Source organism: Medicago sativa, chromosome 7 (assembly GCF_051527215.1).
Source record: "Medicago sativa cultivar Bolivia chromosome 7, Bolivia_mono, whole genome shotgun sequence".
NCBI classification, from domain to species: Eukaryota; Viridiplantae; Streptophyta; class Magnoliopsida; order Fabales; family Fabaceae; genus Medicago; species Medicago sativa.
The window spans coordinates 26,370,033-26,388,418 of record NC_140755.1 but is presented as its reverse complement, the minus strand read 5'-3'; the positions used below and the strand labels follow the sequence as shown (position 1 = coordinate 26,388,418).

Sequence of the window (18,386 nt, the reverse complement as noted above, 5' to 3'; positions counted from 1 at the left end):
CTAAAATCAAAATCATAAAGGACATTGCCACATTGGACTAAACTAACAACATAACTTTCACAAAAAAAAAAACAAGTGGATTGGATTTAGGAAGAAAATTTATTCAACAAAATGTGTGAATTTGAGAAAGAGTAGAATTTGCTTGGAGTCAATAACTTCTTACTCTCCTACACATAACAAAAAAGGAATGGACCACAAAAAGATAAAAGAACTTCTTTCCTCTAATCATGGATTGGCAACCATGAAAGATTCTATTTCTAGGTAAACCATCCCAATAGGATATGCAACTTTTTTTAAGATCAATTTTCAATTTAGTATACACTTTATAATTAATATATATGTAACCTAGCTAATCTTATTTGGGGGCCCTTATTAAGTAACTAGCCAACCAAAAATAGTTGTCTAGCACTACAAATTTCATGAATCCTAACTGAATATGCTCTGTCAAATCCTCCTAATGTAAGACTGACAGCAAATATTTGAGAAGGATTGGAAAGAAGGTGGATGAAGAAAACTCTTATATAAACACTTAAGTGACCTTGCACCAAAAAAATATTATTTGCCAGCAAATAAAGTTATTAGAATATAAGATATTTGTAAGCAAAAAAGATGCAATGGGGTATTACTTGTGCATGTCATTCCAATATGGTTGGCAATAGAATAAAATAAAATAAAAAATATTAAACTATTTCTAAAAATACTCATCTGAAATGGATGAAGGGAATATAGAATAGACAATAGAATAAATAAAATAGTAATTATAAATAAATGGATAATAAACATTATTAGTGGTCTTACAAATGGTGCATATTAGATTAACCAAGTTGTCTTGGATAATAAATGGATAATAAATATTATATGCAAGGGTCGAGGTTCAAACCCCAGACACCCCACTTCTCCACAATTAAAATACGTGAGCTCTAGCCACTAGGTTAAAATAGTATCTTAAATCCAAGTAATTCACATATATTAACTCTGAGAATGAATACATTATTCAGGAGTCAATCCTGAATTCTACTGTGTGCATGGTATCATGATATTGCAAGAATCTGGGATTGTAGGGAATGATGAATGGGGAAGAGGAGGAAATGAAGGAGAGAGAAACGGGAAACTTTTGATGAAGAGTGTGTATGATAAGATCTAATGGACTTTCATAATCTTTTTTTTTTTTTTTTTGGTACAGTGGACTTTCATAATCTAGTAATGTTCAAATTGAATAAAAGAGTAATTTATCATGGACAACATGATGTATTATATTAGCCAGTGCCACAATAGAATACCTTATTCTCTGTTTTTTGGTCCAACATCATATTTTATAATCTCAAACAGCAAGGTAGTGCTATCAGGTTAAGAGCACAAGAAATTTGCTTAATGATTAAAGAAGCGTACACACTAATTTATATATCTTAGGGACAGACATTTGAAAGAATTTATTTCTCTGAATCTCGAAAAAAATATTAATTTCACAAAAAATGAATATGGTAAGTACAATTTGAAAATTACCCAAAAACTTAGAGTTGGTCTCTCTTAACATTACATTCTGCTATTAAGGACCAATTTCATTTATTTTCCAACTTCGAAGTGAAATTTATTAGGCGACAAACGAACATGACTGCTCACACTTTAGCTAAGTGCATAACCCATTCCCCCATCCTCAACTTTTGGAGAAACCATCAAGTTTCCAATCTAGACTCTTCCATAATTAGTTCTTATTTGAGATTATTTACTAGCATAAAAACTAACAAAATTGTTTGAGAAAACTTATGAAAACAACTTATAACATGTCTGTAAATTTCTTACAACTTATTTCCACAAGTTCACTAGCATAACTTATATGAAAATAATTTGACTTTATGATATCTTTTGTTACAAAAATAACTTATACATAAACACTAAGATAGACATCTATGCTAAAAGTGTTTGAGCTGTTTATCCAAACAGGACTCTAATATCTAAAGCTAATATAATATAAAGTAACCGTTTGAGAAGAACAATCCTCTGCATCTCTGGTTTAATTGCACATAAACAAAAAAATTTGCCTCAAAACTTGCTCATCGTTACGATGTTAAAAAAATACCGAAACTGATCATTCTTTCTCGTCTAGTTTCTTCTTGGTCCCATCAACTCCGTCAATTGGGGGCAGCGTCTACATAAAAAACAATGAGTTAATAACAACATTAAATTGTCGATGTTCTTCAGAGAGTAAAGTGCGCGTGATAATTGATGATGAAAGAATCAAGGAAGCTCGACGGTTATACATCGATGACTACTTATGCAAGTGTTTGCATTTTATAAAATTATTAGAGTTTACTATTTCATCAATGGTTTCTCTCTTCAGTCTCAACAATGCAATGTGCAGATGAATAAGATTCAGAGTGAAAATAGATGATATGATAAAGAACATGAAGAAAGTTATAAATGTATATTTACAACTACAGTATCTTCATCACAATGTTTGGATAGAGTGACTTGAACACAAGCTTATATGAACTATCTCTTAATGTTTGAAATGTATTGTCAAGATGGTCAAATCAAAACGATGGCGGACCATGGTGGAAAGCCAAAATTCCATCATTTTAAGCCTCCTTAAAACACCATCCTTCTGAAATTGGCCATGGTGGTTGTCAAAAAATATGCCACCACAATCCATCTTGACAACATGGTCGATGTCTAATCTAGTCTAACTACAAGGCTCAAAATCAATCCCTTACATGACACACTTATGAACATAACTACACTTTTACGTAAACAACAAGCACACACGGTTAAATGTCTCAAAAAAACAAAGCAACACAAATTAACATTTTTCCCCGCCTCCTTTAGTTCTATGAAGAAAAAAAAGGGACAGCTGGTCCATCTTTACTTTATGACTAAAGCAAACACATAACTAGTTTTTTTTTTAATCTAAAAATGTGACCTAAAATCCTATCTGAATTTACTTATATATAATATTTTATTGTATATAATATGTTTTCCGTCTCGTTATCTTCATCCAAAAAGTTTGTATACATGGGGGAGCTAAATTCAAGAAGAGTTCATTAAATCTCAACTTTAAATTAAAGACTTACTACATGCTGAGAAACTCAGTAGGCTACCAAATTCGATCTCATTTCATAAATTTCACTTGCCAGGGAGAGTTAGACGATGAACGCTAGGGTCATTATTTGGTTGTGGTAAGTGTCTAATTTTCATAGGCAAATAATACCCTTCTATATTTGGTTCTGATGGATAATGAGGTTATTTTCTACATTTAACTGGTCCAGGTTTTTCTTCAGCAGTTAGCTATAGACAAGCTCAAAAAAACCGTTTTAACAGCAAATATAAACAACTGCAGCAGAAGCAATAATAACTGCTGATAAAAAGTTTTAACTTTAAACCATAACATTTACTTCTTCAACTTATTGAAAAGGCACTTGTTGATTTTCTACAGAAGTATAACTATGCTTATGGAAATCCATTAAGATTCTGCAGTTCACTTACCGTTATAGAAATGAGTAATGAAAAATGTGACATTTAATTTAATTATCGACCTTTAGCCTAACACCAATTGGCTTTTGTTTTTTTTTTTTCAACCTTTGATAAAGGAACACAAAGTTGACAAATATAGATCATGCTGATATAGAAGTCGTTATAGTAAATTCATCTCTCACTCTCCCCACACTCGATTTAAGAATTACAATGCTCTAATACCACTACCAAAGCTGATTATGATTACATACCTTCTCAAATATAAAGAATTATGTCGATCGAAATACCTTAAAACTCACTTCCTGCACTACGCAAAATCATGATTATAACCTTATCCTTCTAAATTTAAATCAACTAATTGACCGTATTGATGGCAAGGATAACATGATTGGTAAGTGGACTGTCATTATTACACTTGATAGCTCGGACCAAAATGTTAGAGTTAGCCTGGCCCAATACCTGAAGTTCAGGCCCAAAACTCGAACTCACATACCCCTGACTCGACTACCAGCTTTAGAGAATAGGCTTTGCATGTGTCCTTATACTTGGTCAACACACTATGGACTCCGGATACGGTACTAACGATTTAGTGGAGCCATATAAGGGCTTTAGCTCGTTGTATCATAGGGGAAAGAGGTTACACGACCCCTCTATGAAAGGAACAGCAACGATACACAGAAGGGAAGTAACTCATTAATCCTAAACACTCAATGTCCTCTGTACGGCGCCCAGGACTTTTCAATTCTCTATTCAGAGAACTACAACCTTATTCACACAGGGCCTTGAACATGGCGCGTTGCTAGCAAGGTCCACCATAGCTTCCACTTCAAGAACATGATGGCAATGATACAATGTCCATATTCTGCACTACTACTCTCATTCTATAGTAATATTTCACTACTTTGTGTAACAAGACTATTTTTCCAACCTTTGATAAAGGAAAAGTCAGAAGATTTTTTTTATAAATCTTAACTTTTTATATTCTTTTTGTGTCAAAATGTTATTGAAGCTGGTTCTTTTTTACTCCCTCCGTCCCGGAATAACTGACCCATTTTCTAGAAAAAAGTGTCCCAAAATAACTGACTCATTTCAATTTTCAATACAACTTTCATCATTCCCAATACAATATAACACTAAATAATACTACTTTTATCATTCCCAATACAATATATTCCACTTTCTCCTTTATTTATACACTTTTCTTAATCTGCGTGAAAAACCAAAGTAGGTCAATTAAACCGGGACGGAGGGAGTATATGATTTTAGTCATTTTAAATGTTTCTGTTTTCAATTTCAATACGGTCCACCTAAAACTCACTTTAATGTGCCTATTCTTTCATTTTTTGGGGATTCCTGATAATTTTGCTGGTATACAAAGCATTCTAATATTCTGTTAGATTTTATATTCTTAATGTATTTTGTTTCTTTTACTGAAACTTAGAACAAACACTCATTTTCAGGTTTGCCTATAAAATACCCTCATTGTCAAGGATTATTGTCTATGGTTATATATACAATTACTTTCAAAGAACATTTATGCATAGTTCAAAAATGCATTCTAACGAATATGAATGATGGACTAATTATTCATCACGGTTTGGTCTGACACAACATTCTCACCCTTTTGCATTAGATTGGTAAGTGGTAAAAATCGATCTAGTTCAGATTGGTCTAGAACTCCCGGAATCAAGTTTGGGGAAGTCAAAATTGATTTCAGTTCCAAAATCAATTCTACCTAAAAGCCAAATTTTTTAGATTCTACGGCAACAAAGAATCAATTCTCAATTTTATTAAAGTGCCAGACATATATACATACACAAAATCAACTTTGATCTAAACTATCCTGACATAAACCACTATACGTTCATCTCACTTTCAACCAAAATCAAGTGCATAAAATGAATTCAGTCAAAATCAAATTCATAACACATAGGAGTTGGCCTGGTGGTGTAGGCTTGAGACCGAGGAATGTGCTCCTCTCTATGTCTCATGTTCGAATACCTAAGGTGCAAACAATTCCTGTGTTAGGTCAGTCCATACAAAGTTTTGCTCTGCCTTCAATTTGACCCTACGCTAGTGGAGGGTGAGATTGATCCCCCGGATTAGTCAGTCCTTAGACCGAATAGCGAGTTTTCAAAAAAAAAAATATATAAGTTTTGAAATGAATTACATTTCAAATTTGTATGTTTCAATCAAGCACATAACCTCCCTGCCTACATGCTATGACATATGTAACATTGACACATTAGATCAAAGGCGTGTCCAGCGATCAATACATGTCAGTGTAGTGTCTGACACGGACACAACACTGACACATGGTTACATTTAATCACTTGCATTTTTTAATTGTTATCGACTATACAGACACGGACACCAAACACAACACTGATACATAACTAACTCATAAAAATGAATAATGAAAGAGTTATTGTTAAGAAAAAAGCTTACAAGGTTAGGTTTATAGATATTGTGAACAACAGAAGCACCAGCAAGAAGAGAAAAGATAACAACAACACAAGACAAAGGAAGTGAAGGTGTCCCAGTTGGTTGTTTTCCACCTCCAAATTTACGATTCATTCTTCTCAACTTTTCTGTTTCAATTTCACCCAAAATTCATTCAAATTCCAAACTTTGAAACTTCAAAATGCACAAATACGTAAGCAATAACGTTCAGTGCTGAGTTTTCTATATAAAAGCAACATATATCACTAAAGAAACTTTGTTTAATTTTTCTATATTCATGAACATAAGTTCCACCATTAAATTACTACTCTTCCACCTCTGCTAAAAAACTATGGCTAATAATAAAATTCAAATTCCAAAAATTAATAATAAACTTCAAACAAAAATTGAAGCGGTTACGTATTCAGATCTTAAAATTTTGAAAGCAATTTCCACAACAACAGATTGAAAAAACAGAAAAGTAGAATTGAAAATGAAAAGAAAGAGCAATGCAATAGTTGAACGATGAAGAAGAAGAAGGAGAGAGAAAAGTTACCTGAGTTGAGAAGCGAGTAACTCCGGCTGCGTTTTCCGGCGGCGGTTGAGTTCAGTGCTAAGTTTTATTTTTGGGTTAATACCGGTCCCGAGCGAATTCCGATTTTAGTCCTCTAAAAAAAAAGTTTAGATTTTGTGCCTGTAAAATCAGATTCTTCCACTTTAGATCCTTCACTTGAACTTTGTTCAGCATGCCACGTCAGCAGATTCTGCTGACAAGTTCAAGTGAAGGAGCTAAAGTGGAAGAATCTGATATTACATGGACATAATCTAGATTTTTTTTTTACAGAACTAGAACCGGAATTCGCTCATATTACAGGGATTAAAAGGGGTATTAACCCTTTATTTTTCAAGTGTTATTCCTTGTTTTTGTGAACGAATGATGGGCTTCTTTTTAACATGGGTAGTTTCATACGAAGTCCCGATACTTGAAAACGGAGATGTAGTCATATCAAATATATATCGGATATACACGGATACATATCCACGAAAGTATTATAATTAATAATTTTAATAAGAAAACTTTACTTTTTTTTATTTTGATCACATGTATTATTTTTAAAAAATTGTGACTTTTATAATATTATAACAATGAAGATACGTTGTGCTTTAATTTTTTTAAAGTATAAAAACTGAAATGGAATAAATTTAAAATATAACTATAACAAAAAATAATAAGTTAATAATACATATATTAAGAATATAATTTAATAATTCTATTAAAAATAAGAATGTTGAGGAGGTGTACGTTGATCTTTGTTATGTTTAAAATATTTTTAGTGCAATGTTATGAAGAATAAAAACTGAAATAAAATAATTCATGCTTTAATTTTTCATTAAGTCTAAAAATCAAAATGGAATAAATTTATAAATAAAATTTTAGCAAAAAATTAATTTAATAATATATAAAATATTTACTAAACTAATAAATTTAAATTACTAAATATATATCTTAAATATTAATTGATATCAATTTTAATATAAATTAAGAACATCCTTTATGTCATTTTACATTTATCAGCTAGTTGAACCGTTAATTTTATCAAACACTTTAATTAGCTTATCAGCTATAAGTCATCAGCCATCAGCTATTCGCTATAAGCTATCAGTCATCATTCATCAGCTATAAGCTATCAGCTAGCTTATAAGTTATCCACTATTTTTACCAAACAGAGCCTATAATTATTTTTTTGTTACCTTTTATAATATTATAATAATGAAGAGTAATCAATGCTGACTTTTTAGGGTGTGTTTGGCCTGACTTTTTTAGGGTCTAAAAGTTACTTTAAAACTAAAGTTAAAAGGAATATCTTTAAAAATAAAGTAAAAGTTGTTTGGTAATAATTGTCTTGTTAGCTTAAAAATTATTTTTAAAAGTTCCAAGTAGTTGTGAAATATTGAGAAAAAACATTGATTGTTGTCATACTATATTTTTTTGGTAATTTTTTTTGGTGATATTATCAATGACTGAAAATTTTAGAAAAGAAATATCAATTCTTGAAACATCTATATAAAAATGAATAATATTTTTTTTTTGAGGAAAAAAATGAATAATATTTATAATTCATTATATGAAAAATAATTGAATTTCCATGATATGAAAAAGAATTCATTTTCCATGAAAAATTATAGATTATTTTTTTATTGGATTTTTCACACCTCTCTTGATTGGTTGAACTCATCAAATAATTTACAAGAATAATTATTTAAAAATAATTTAGTAATATATTATCTATAGGTTATAACTATAATATTATATCTTTTAAAAAAACTATAATATTATATTTTGTAAAATAAAAAAAATATAACAGTGAATGGCTATTATTAAATAATTATTTTGTAACATTTAACCATTTTCTAAATATGACTATAACATTATATTCTCTTATACTATATTTCAAATTAAATATGATTGCATATTCTAAGTTATAATATCTTTTTTAAAAAGATAATACTATAACATAGTTCTTTATCACCTTAAAAATAACATAGTTCTTTATTATCATTTATAAAAAACAATCGTTGTTATAATATATATATATATATATATATATATATATATATATATATATATATATATATATATATATATATATATATAGCATAAGATGTGTATACATCGCTAGCAGAAAGTAATATCATAAAGAAAAAAGAGAGTTGTTTTTATTTATTGTGTATATGGTGTTAGCTACCAACGTTTCTAGTATTAAAATGAAAATATAAAAATAGTTGGAGTTGGGTATCGAAGGAGGATCAAAGAAAAAAGGAGGCGAAAGTTTTTGAAAAGTTGATATTTTTAACTTTTTTTTCAGGCTCCTTCTTCATTGTTTTTGTTCACTAAAAAAAAAGTTCCTTCTTTTCCGTAGAGCTTCTTTCAATTTGTGTTTGGCCCTCCTTTTGCTTTTAAGAAAAAGTAAAGGAGAAAAAAAAGTGGGGCCAAACAGGCTCTTATACTAAAAAGGAATCAACACTGACTTTCTTCAAGTATTTTACATGCATATAAGTTTTAGTATAAAATTTTTGTTAATGTATCTTAGCGGTATCGTATTCTAAATTTTAAAAATTCTCGATATCCGCATACTTGTATTGTATCATACCCGGTCTGTATCATGTATCCGGGCTTCATAGGTAGTTTCCTATTGGAAAATTGTTGTTAGGTAATTCCTCTCATGATCTTTCAACTACCTCGAAGCATACACCATAACTTGACCATTCTTTTTATACCAAGAGATATCAAGTTTTTTTATCTTTAATTTATTTTATCTATAATTTATTTTATCTATAATTTTTTTCATTCTTTACCCGATTAATTAGTACGACTTTTTTAGCTAAAAAAATTAATTCAATTTTTTAATATAAAATTTAATATCTTTCAATTTTTTTGTCAAGAAAAGAAAATAATCTAACATCAAGCTAGTATTATGTAAAAATATATATTTTGGATCATCGAGTGGAGTTGATATATGACTTTAATTACCTTCCACTTAAATCATCCATGACTTAATTTAACATTAAAAAAAATTACATTAAAAAAAGAAAAAACAATCATAAAAAAAAAAAAAAAAAAGTAAAAATTTGCTTTTGCCATCAAGTTACATTCAAACACCCTAACTACTACTGCTACTATATATGCGCTAAGGGTAGCAATTACAATTTACCACCCGAAATAATATTACTACTATATGCATTAAGGGGAGAGTGCTACAAACACTTCACCCTAATTATTTCTATATAGAGAGAGTGTTTACAAACACTTAAGCACCCTAACTACTTACTACTATATATGTGTCGTCGTAAATACTACAACCTCATCCAGTGTTGAGAATGGAACAAGCTATGCGCCTCCATAAGTGAACAATAGCCTGCAAAATAAATATTAAAAAATAAAATAAAATAACTAAAAAATTAGGAACTTATTGGAAGGGAAAATGAATCACTACATTTGTTAATTTGTCCAATTATCCGGTTACTACCACGGTTGCATGACATGTGGCATTTAACACTTTCAATGGCCTAGATTAATTGTTTCACGGAACATCTTTAACAAAGAAAGACACAATAACCCATCTTAAAATCATTTCGTCTCACCAAATTTCTCATTGGAATCACCACTCGTCTCGCTGATGTATGGTTACCGCTGCTGGTTACCGTCACCATGAGTATCGTTATTTTGTATATTTTCATTTTCCCTTTTTAATCATAGAAAAAAATATGTAACTTCTCAATTGAAAATAAACAAATTATCGCATAACTGAACAAATTTTGAAACATGTAACCGGATATCGCGGACATTGTTAAATAACGGATGCGTTTTTCTTTTCTTTTTTTTTTTTTGAAGGAAGGATGCGTTTTTCTTATACTGAGAAGAAACATTGTTTTATCGCAGATTATTGGGAAAAGAGAGCTGATACAAACACATAGCAAATTTGAACAATATTTTTTGCCGACAAATTATCGCTGAACTAAACAAATTATTGTTAAGAAATTAGTGAGAACAAAATAACGGATGCGTTGTTTCTTTGTGTTTTGGAAAAATTGTTTTGCAATAAACCATTTTGCAACATTTAACCGGATAGCTGGACAAATCATACTTATTTCTAATATGAATAACATTGCTAACAATTTGTGCCAACCCTAATCTTGATGGTTTTGGCTCCAAACTGTTCTGGCCGTTATATGCATCTGTGATGATCTCCACACAATCCATATGTTCCCAATAAACACAGTCTTTCAATTTCAGCTCACAACTGCATTGGTAACATACACGGTTCCTGTTACCAATAAACATCTTCCCAACTGCATTGAGACTCCGATTTCCCATTCATTTTTTATTGAATTGTGTTGATTTCTAGCATCTAAGATTTCTTTCACCGTCGTTTTCAGCCTCACAGGTAATCTCAGCGCCACCTTCCTCCGATAGCATCACCTCCTTCTTCCGGTGGGCGTCATATGCATCTATTCTAACGTCTTCTATCCTTCAATTTTAGCTCCATTCGGTTTTCTCTCAAAACCCTAACTCGATTCGGTGAATCACCTACCTCGATTTGGTTGCTCTGATTGATCACCGTTCATCGTGGTTTGTCTCACCGGTTTCGCATCTTCGTCCTCCGTCCCTGTCAAAGGTAAACTCGCTGTTAAAATGCCTTGCTTTCTTTCTTTCACCTTAGCTTTTCATGTTGAAAAGAATGGTTGAGTTGAACTGATTTTTTGAATTGAATTGTGTTGATTTCTAGCATCTGAGATTTGTCTTCCTAATTTTTGTGTGTACTGTCACAACATGTCTTTCTTAGGCTGCTGAGAATGATGGCAACTTTTCAAGTCAAAGCCCCTACACAAGCATAACAAGGTGGGCTCTCTAAAATTTCTCCTCTTAGTTTTGTTATGATAGTATTTTCTGTTATTTTACATCATTATAACTAATTTTCATTTTGCTGGCAGATCGAAACTTATGGTGTTTTCTCTTAGTTTTTTAATGATAGTATTTTCTGTTATTTTTTCATCATTAGTTTTATGATTTTGGCTTAACTGATAACTATTGATAATATTGTGTAGTTCTGAGTTTTACCAACCTGCACAATTAGTTAAGCTCCTACCATGTTAGATGTAAATGTAATCACAGTTATGTTGGAAGTGCTTACATGATTTCACAGTTATGTTGGAAGTGCTTAAATGTAATCACAGTTATGTAAATCACTATACTTTTTCGAAACATAACAGATGGGACAAGTATGAGATAATCTCATTGAAATTATATAGAGCCTATTAATTTGTAGTCTTTTTTCCCCATGCCTCATCTAAATTACAATCTGTCATTTGGTTCAATATGCCTTTTTCTTGAGATTTTTTATTTGGTATTGTTCTTTTTAACTATGGATCAATCTGAAGCATTTTTTTGACTTCATATTGGAGTATGCGTTGATGTCTAAGCTGTAACTCATTGGCATCTTTGAACCTAGCCAAAAAAAAAAAGTAGATTTTTTTTCTCTATGTTTGATATATGTACCAATATAAATGATAATTTGGAAGGAAGAATAACCAATGTAGCACCCTCACACCAACAGTGAGAGGTAAATGAGCTATTAATTATGTTTTGATTAAATTAGGAGCTAATGCTTGACTGCAAAATATGTATCTTGACTCTATTTGGTCTGTTTTTAAATTGAATGGGAAGTACTTTGAGATATTTGGCAGAAAAGTACCTTATGAAGTTTAAATGTTTTTGTGATTTATGTGTATTTTAGGATAAGGCTTCATTCATTGCTAAGGCTGGGAAGTTGAAGGAGGAGTATGAGAAGACAATGTGTGCTTACAATATGGGAATTGTAATTACTTCTATAACTTTTCTGTTACTGTGAATTTTTACTGCTCTTATTTTACTTGGATTTATATTAACTTTTTCCTGATTTGAACTGATTTTGATGTCTTGGACTGAGAAGACTGCTTCAGAGGAAGAAGGATCTGATAAGTCTAAGTCTGAATTTGATGTTTTAGACTGAGAAGAATGCTTCGGAGTTGAAGAAAATTATGGCTAATGAGAAAGTTCCTGAGATTGTTATGGCTGATCCGAAGCGGGCTAAGAGGTGCTGTAATTGAATTATTCAACGTTTTAGTTAGTAATGTCAATATGGATGGTAAATTTAACTTGGATATTTTTTTGGGTTATTTCAGGATTTTGGCTAACAGGCAATCGGCTGCGCGTTCCATTGAGCTTAAGATGCGAAATATTTTGGAGCTAGAACACAAGGTTCAGACTCTGAAGACTGAAGGGTTGTTTCTTCTCCAATTTCAGAATATGACACCTCTCTTGCTGAGTTTGCTTCAGCAATTGCTGAGTTATGAAGCCTAGAACCGAGAAAGCAGTGTTGGTAGCACAGATTCCAAATCTTTATTGATCATTTCTCTTGAAATCCTCTGATTACTAAGAAGCTAATCATGTGTTAAATTATTATGACAGCGGAGACCAAGAATTCGTTGTGCCGTTGCTAGGTTCTCGAGCACTCATTCGTGAACTTGCTGATGACCTGAAGTTCAAGATTACAGTCCCATATGGAGCTTGGTTCCACAAAGGCAAAGTATTATTTTTTTCAACAGTTTAACCATTTTCTTCATTTCGAAAAATAAGTTCAGTATTCTATAGTATGGTTATGAAATTTTTTCGCTCCAGTTTTCCAAATCAGCAGTGGTTTTTGTCACTGTTGTCAAATAAAGGCTATAGTGGCGCTATTGCGTAGTGGAATTTAAACAAATCATTATTGTTATGAGATACTCTATTTAGCAGTGCTATAGCATTGTAGCTTTGTAGAATTTAAACAAACCATTATTTTCTGCGATTCGTGGTTGACATCACTGGTTTTGATAAGTAAGAGTTGATTAATTGCATTGCATATCTATGTGTAGGATGGAGGTTTGGCAACTTTGAGTATGGAAATTTGTTAACTTTCGCCACCGTACGTGGAGCAGCTCACATGGTACCCTATGCACAACCTTCTAGAGCACTGCATCTATTCAGTTCCTTTGTGAATGGTAGGAGATTGCCAAACACAACAAGACCTTCAATTGAAGGATGAAAAAAAAATGGGATGATGAGTCTGCCAACCGCATATAACATGTGGAAATAGCAGATTGTATAGTCCAGTTGATTATTATTATTAGATTTGAAGAATTCATCGCAAAAAAGATGTAGCAATGAAAAAGAAAATTGTTAAAGAGTTTTGTAGGACCTTACCATACTGTATTTGGAAAATAAATTTATAAGGGGAATTGGGAAAATACATTAGTCCATTCTTTTTATTTTTTATGATATTTATTCACCATCACTAGTGCAAATCGGGGATACAAAACCTGTTTTTTAGAGATTTAAGACCGGATTTTTACCGGGGTTATATCAACAGGTGTTGTAAGTTTGACAAACGACACCTGTTTTCTATCCGGTGTGAAAAGATCCTTTCCTACCCTTTTATAAAATAAAACAGGTGTAATCTGTGTATATATCACACCTCTTTTACGAATAAATGGGTGTGAAAACAAACATATAACACCTATTTTTTAGCAAAAAACAGGTGTGAAATGTGGATTTTTTTTATAAAAAAAATATAGTAAATTATGGCAGTTAAAACTACCATAGTTGCACATTTTAGGTTAAAAATAATAACATATTTCTGGTCCAAAATATAATAGTAATATAACAAATTAATGGTACAAATTGTTCAAGACAATTTTACAATAAAATACAACAAATTTGAGCAGAAACATAAATCAAAATTGACTCCATAATACCCTCCTTAACTTACGGCCTGTAGCATAACAACACCTACAACACTAAATTCACAGTGCATAATTCCTCACATACAAACAGTGACACAAAAGGCAAAAACTTCTTGCTTGTACCTCAAATTTCATAATAAGAAAAATAAAACTTCTTGCTTGTTCTTAAATGCCTTCAGTTTGGATCAGTTTTCGACTTGAACCAATCAACAACATTCTTAAAATATAGTCTTTTAAATGATAAACGCATTTATGCACAAGCAGAAGTTTTGAAATTCATTGTTTACTTATGTAAGGATATAAAAAAACATTTGTGAAACCAGGTTAGCTATGCGTAAAGTTAATATAAAAAAACAATTTGTAAAAGCAGGTTAGCTATGCGTAGAGTGCAGCTATTATCATAAAAAGCGGCGACTCTAAAACCATTGCAGTTTTTAGGTTGTTTGTAACTTAAAGTATATGCATGAATATGCAGTTGATAACTCAATTCATTGCAAGAACGTTGATCCAATATCTCATCTAACTAGGATTTCCCCGGTTGCTCCTGGAAAATTTGTTATAACAAGTCGTATAGGCCATCCTACATCGGACGAGTATGCAACCCCATATGCTAACGAGAATCCGTATAGACGTATGTGCAACGATGAAATGAAGGAACCTTATGTTTGTGAATCAGTTTCGGGTATGGTTGGAAGCATTTTGTCGATTCTTGCTAATTTATTATATGTTGATTGTTTTTGTCTAAAATGTGTTTTTTGTGGCTGCACTACACTTCAAATGTTGTTTACAAAGAAATTTTCCGCAAATGAACTCAATTTTAATTGTATTTTATTAGTCACATTGTATTGGTACTAAAGCACCTTTTTTATTTTTTTATTTTGAATGATGTATTTGCCTTCAATATGACCCGTGCGACAGCACGGTTGCAAGCAATGATGGTGAGGGGAGTATTACCGGTCAGCAATTGCACTCAACAATTTACCAGTCACACGTCTTCGGTTTGATCGAACGATTTTAATTTAAGATCAAAATTATAAATAAAATGATTGGGTGTATTTTTTGTACATCTATAGCAATACACTGATTGGGTGCCCTCTCAAACCCTCATAGAAGGTGAGGGGATTGTGTAGGATTGATGCTGAGCTAGATGTGAATTAATGTTACTTTTTAGTTATCGTAAATAAAACTATGATGTGTTTTGTAATGAAATTCACAACCATGCAAGAGGTTAAACGTATAAAATTGATGGCAATTCTATATGTGTTGTGTCTATGATGTAACATTGATTCTAATGATGCAAAATGTTTTGTTCGGTAGGATTGTTAAAGGACAATCTCAAACTCCATGGAAGCACAAATCAAGCTTGCAATGAGCAAGATGAAGAAGAAAAGATGAAAATGAAAATTGTTTATTATGTCATGTGAATAACTGTCTTACAAAAGAGCTACTCATAGGTATATATAGAACCTATTATATTCTAACTCAACTATGGTTACTTAACTCTCAAGTAACTAACTACTAACTAACTATTACAGCTGTAATTTGTTGAGCTACTAATTAGTTACACAATGAAACTTGCTAAGCAAGTAACCACAACCAACTTAAACTTCACTATCTTTAACAAGGATCTTTAAAAATTGGATTGTGTTCACTTCAACTCTTACTAAAATGTTTGATGTCATTGATGAATTGAAAGAGCGCTTTTAAGTTTTAAAATAGAAAGTTGTAGCAAACAAGTGATATAATTTGTAACCGAAAAATAAAATAAAAATAAACAAGTGATATAATTGTGTTAATAAGTTAAGTTTTGCAAACAATCTTCCGTCTTATTTAAGGTCACTGTGATATACATTAAAATATCATTCACTATTATGGCATGCAATATGAATCCTTTTTTAATCATGTTAACCGGTGCCTTCGGGGAACTGGTTAAGACAACCAACAAAAGAAAGTTTTAAATTGAACAATGCACTTTGTTGATTTTTAAGGGATCGACAACATAATTTTCAATACAATACATACTATATTTGCTTCTTAACTAGTGTCTCAGGGGCACTAGTTAACATTTCTCATTCTTTTATAGTAAAAAATATAAATGAATAGTGTTTGGGCACACACACATTAAAAGATTTTTTCTAATAAAGAAAAAGAAATTGATAATAAAATGATTTAGTATTTCAAGGAATAGTTTTTTTTTTTATGTGTATGACCAAACATTATTCATTTGTGTTTGTGACTATGGAAGAATGCCTCTGGCATACAAATATTATTTCAAATGGAGAAAAATTCATTTCTTAGGAACAAAATATAAATTTATGAGAGACGAGAATGGAAAAACTAGAATTTATACTAGGATTTTGAGTCTTGAAATAAAAAAATTCTTTTCATTTTCAATTTTCTTAAGAAACCGGTGTGGTTTTCTCATTTCCATTGAGAATGGATCGATGGGTCATCTGTACAAAAGTAAAGGTTGTCTCCAACTAACCAACATAATAGAAGTAGACATGCAAGACATATTTTGAATTGCAAATATATGAATAAATCATGTATTTCAATTCAACAATCGCCAACGCATAGCATCAAAATACAATTCAACTAAAGATAATGCACATGATTCAGATTTCACCTCTCTGCAAAGCAAAATGTCCCATTGTTGAACAAATACCCCACCATTAGATAATAACTTCTTAAATTCATGTCTAGTACCCCTTCATTGGTTATTATTGTGAACACTAATGTATGTGTGAATGCTCTCACCTTAGTTAGTCATGAAAAGGTATCACTCACTCCAGTCAAGTTTGTTCTAATTCCATCCAATTTAGAGACGAGAACAAGGCCTTTGGTAACTATAAGCTACTAAAATAATATAACACCAATTCAAAATTATCACCTATAATCATTTAGTTCAGAAATTATGTATGTAAAATATGCAGCACAAATCACCGGCAAAGAACATGTGATAAACGGTGGGAGTGGGTCTCTTCGTGAAAAATTCTGATAAATATTTTCGCTATAAATAGCACTACTTTATTACATATTACCACAACACAATTTGATATTACATATGCACGAAGAAAAGCGTGTAGACTGATACCCTTATCTTAGCAAGAACAATTCTTACACTCTGCACACAACGATATTTATTGTACTATCTCTATACTTTCATAATTAATATTTTTTAAGAAGAAAATTAAATATTTACTATCTTAGTTTCAAATTTCACTTACTCATAATCTTTATTCAAGGCCTATGTTAAGGTATGATTCACTACTACTCTCACTTAATTATTTTCTTATCAAAATAAGACCAATTTTCTTTATAAGTAAACATAATTACTCAATAGAATTATAATTACTCGTTATAGGGTCTTATTTTCTAAAAGATAATGTGTTGTTTATGTGTCTTTCTAAAAGATGTTTGATGAGTCTTCATGCATCATATCATACTGCATAATGATATGCATGACGAAATGTATGTTTCAGTAACACACCTCTAAAATACATTATTATGAAGATAGGATCCGGCACCGGCATGCATGTAGGTCTAGGAATGATGTATGTTGCATATAGGTCATGATTAGGCGCACCGTGATATGTGCCAATGATGTAAATTGATGTGATTGTTAAAGGTGTGTGTGCATTACGATGTATGTATTTTATGACTCTATGTTGTGGATGGTGTAAAATTTATGAACGATGAATGATGACGACAGGATGATATAATTTATTTCTCATGTATCGTAAAATATGTTATAATGTAAATTCTCACCCCTTTTCTGTTGTTCGTGTTTTGGTGTCTGTACTCCTAGGGTACAAATACACATGAAGAGGAGATTTAGCTTTGCGGGGCACTTTGAAGGTGGCGACGGGAATATACCTCCATAACTATTTATCTATATTATTAAGTAGTTGAATAAATATGTGCTCTAATCTGTAACACTAAAGTTGGGGTTATATGTTGAATGTCTTTATTTTTTGTCGTTAAGGAACCATGATTTTTCTATTTCGTTTTTCAACAAATGCTGATTATGGATTCGATATCTTTAAATTATGAAATTTTATTTATTTGAAGTATTTTTTGAACTTGTTGAATACGATGTACTATTTATTTATTTATTTATTTATTTATAGTATGATAGATGAATGACGATGTGTAAC

General features: G+C 31.3%; 1 protein-coding gene and 1 long non-coding RNA gene across 6 annotated transcripts; one reads left to right on the top strand and one right to left on the bottom strand.

Annotated features, from left to right (window-relative positions):
• Window positions 1–1,761: 1,761 nt before the first annotated feature.
• Window positions 1,762–6,619, bottom strand: LOC146905226 (uncharacterized). The gene is made up of 3 exons (XR_015019142.1): window positions 6,467–6,619; window positions 5,917–6,059; window positions 1,762–2,146 (listed from the first exon to the last, which is right to left on the bottom strand). It is a non-coding gene; the product is annotated as an uncharacterized LOC146905226 (long non-coding RNA).
• A 3,923-nt stretch (window positions 6,620–10,542) lies between these two features.
• Window positions 10,543–13,734, top strand: LOC146905225 (bZIP transcription factor 29-like). Of its 5 annotated transcripts, none has more exons than XM_085727283.1 (7): window positions 10,543–11,087; window positions 11,256–11,311; window positions 12,207–12,287; window positions 12,457–12,545; window positions 12,634–12,830; window positions 12,925–13,037; window positions 13,363–13,734. In XM_085727283.1, the coding sequence occupies exons 3-5, from the start codon at window positions 12,264–12,266 to the stop codon at window positions 12,809–12,811; spliced, it is 291 nt and encodes a 96-aa protein (XP_085583409.1). In that variant the 5' UTR covers window positions 10,543–11,087; window positions 11,256–11,311; window positions 12,207–12,263; the 3' UTR covers window positions 12,812–12,830; window positions 12,925–13,037; window positions 13,363–13,734. The 5 variants fall into 5 exon arrangements, 4 of the variants coding, with proteins under 4 accessions (XP_085583409.1, XP_085583408.1, XP_085583407.1 ...); XM_085727282.1 differs by having other exon boundaries at window positions 10,544–11,087; window positions 12,920–13,037; XM_085727281.1 differs by having other exon boundaries at window positions 10,548–10,856; window positions 10,953–11,087; window positions 12,634–13,037.
• Window positions 13,735–18,386: the final 4,652 nt, after the last annotated feature.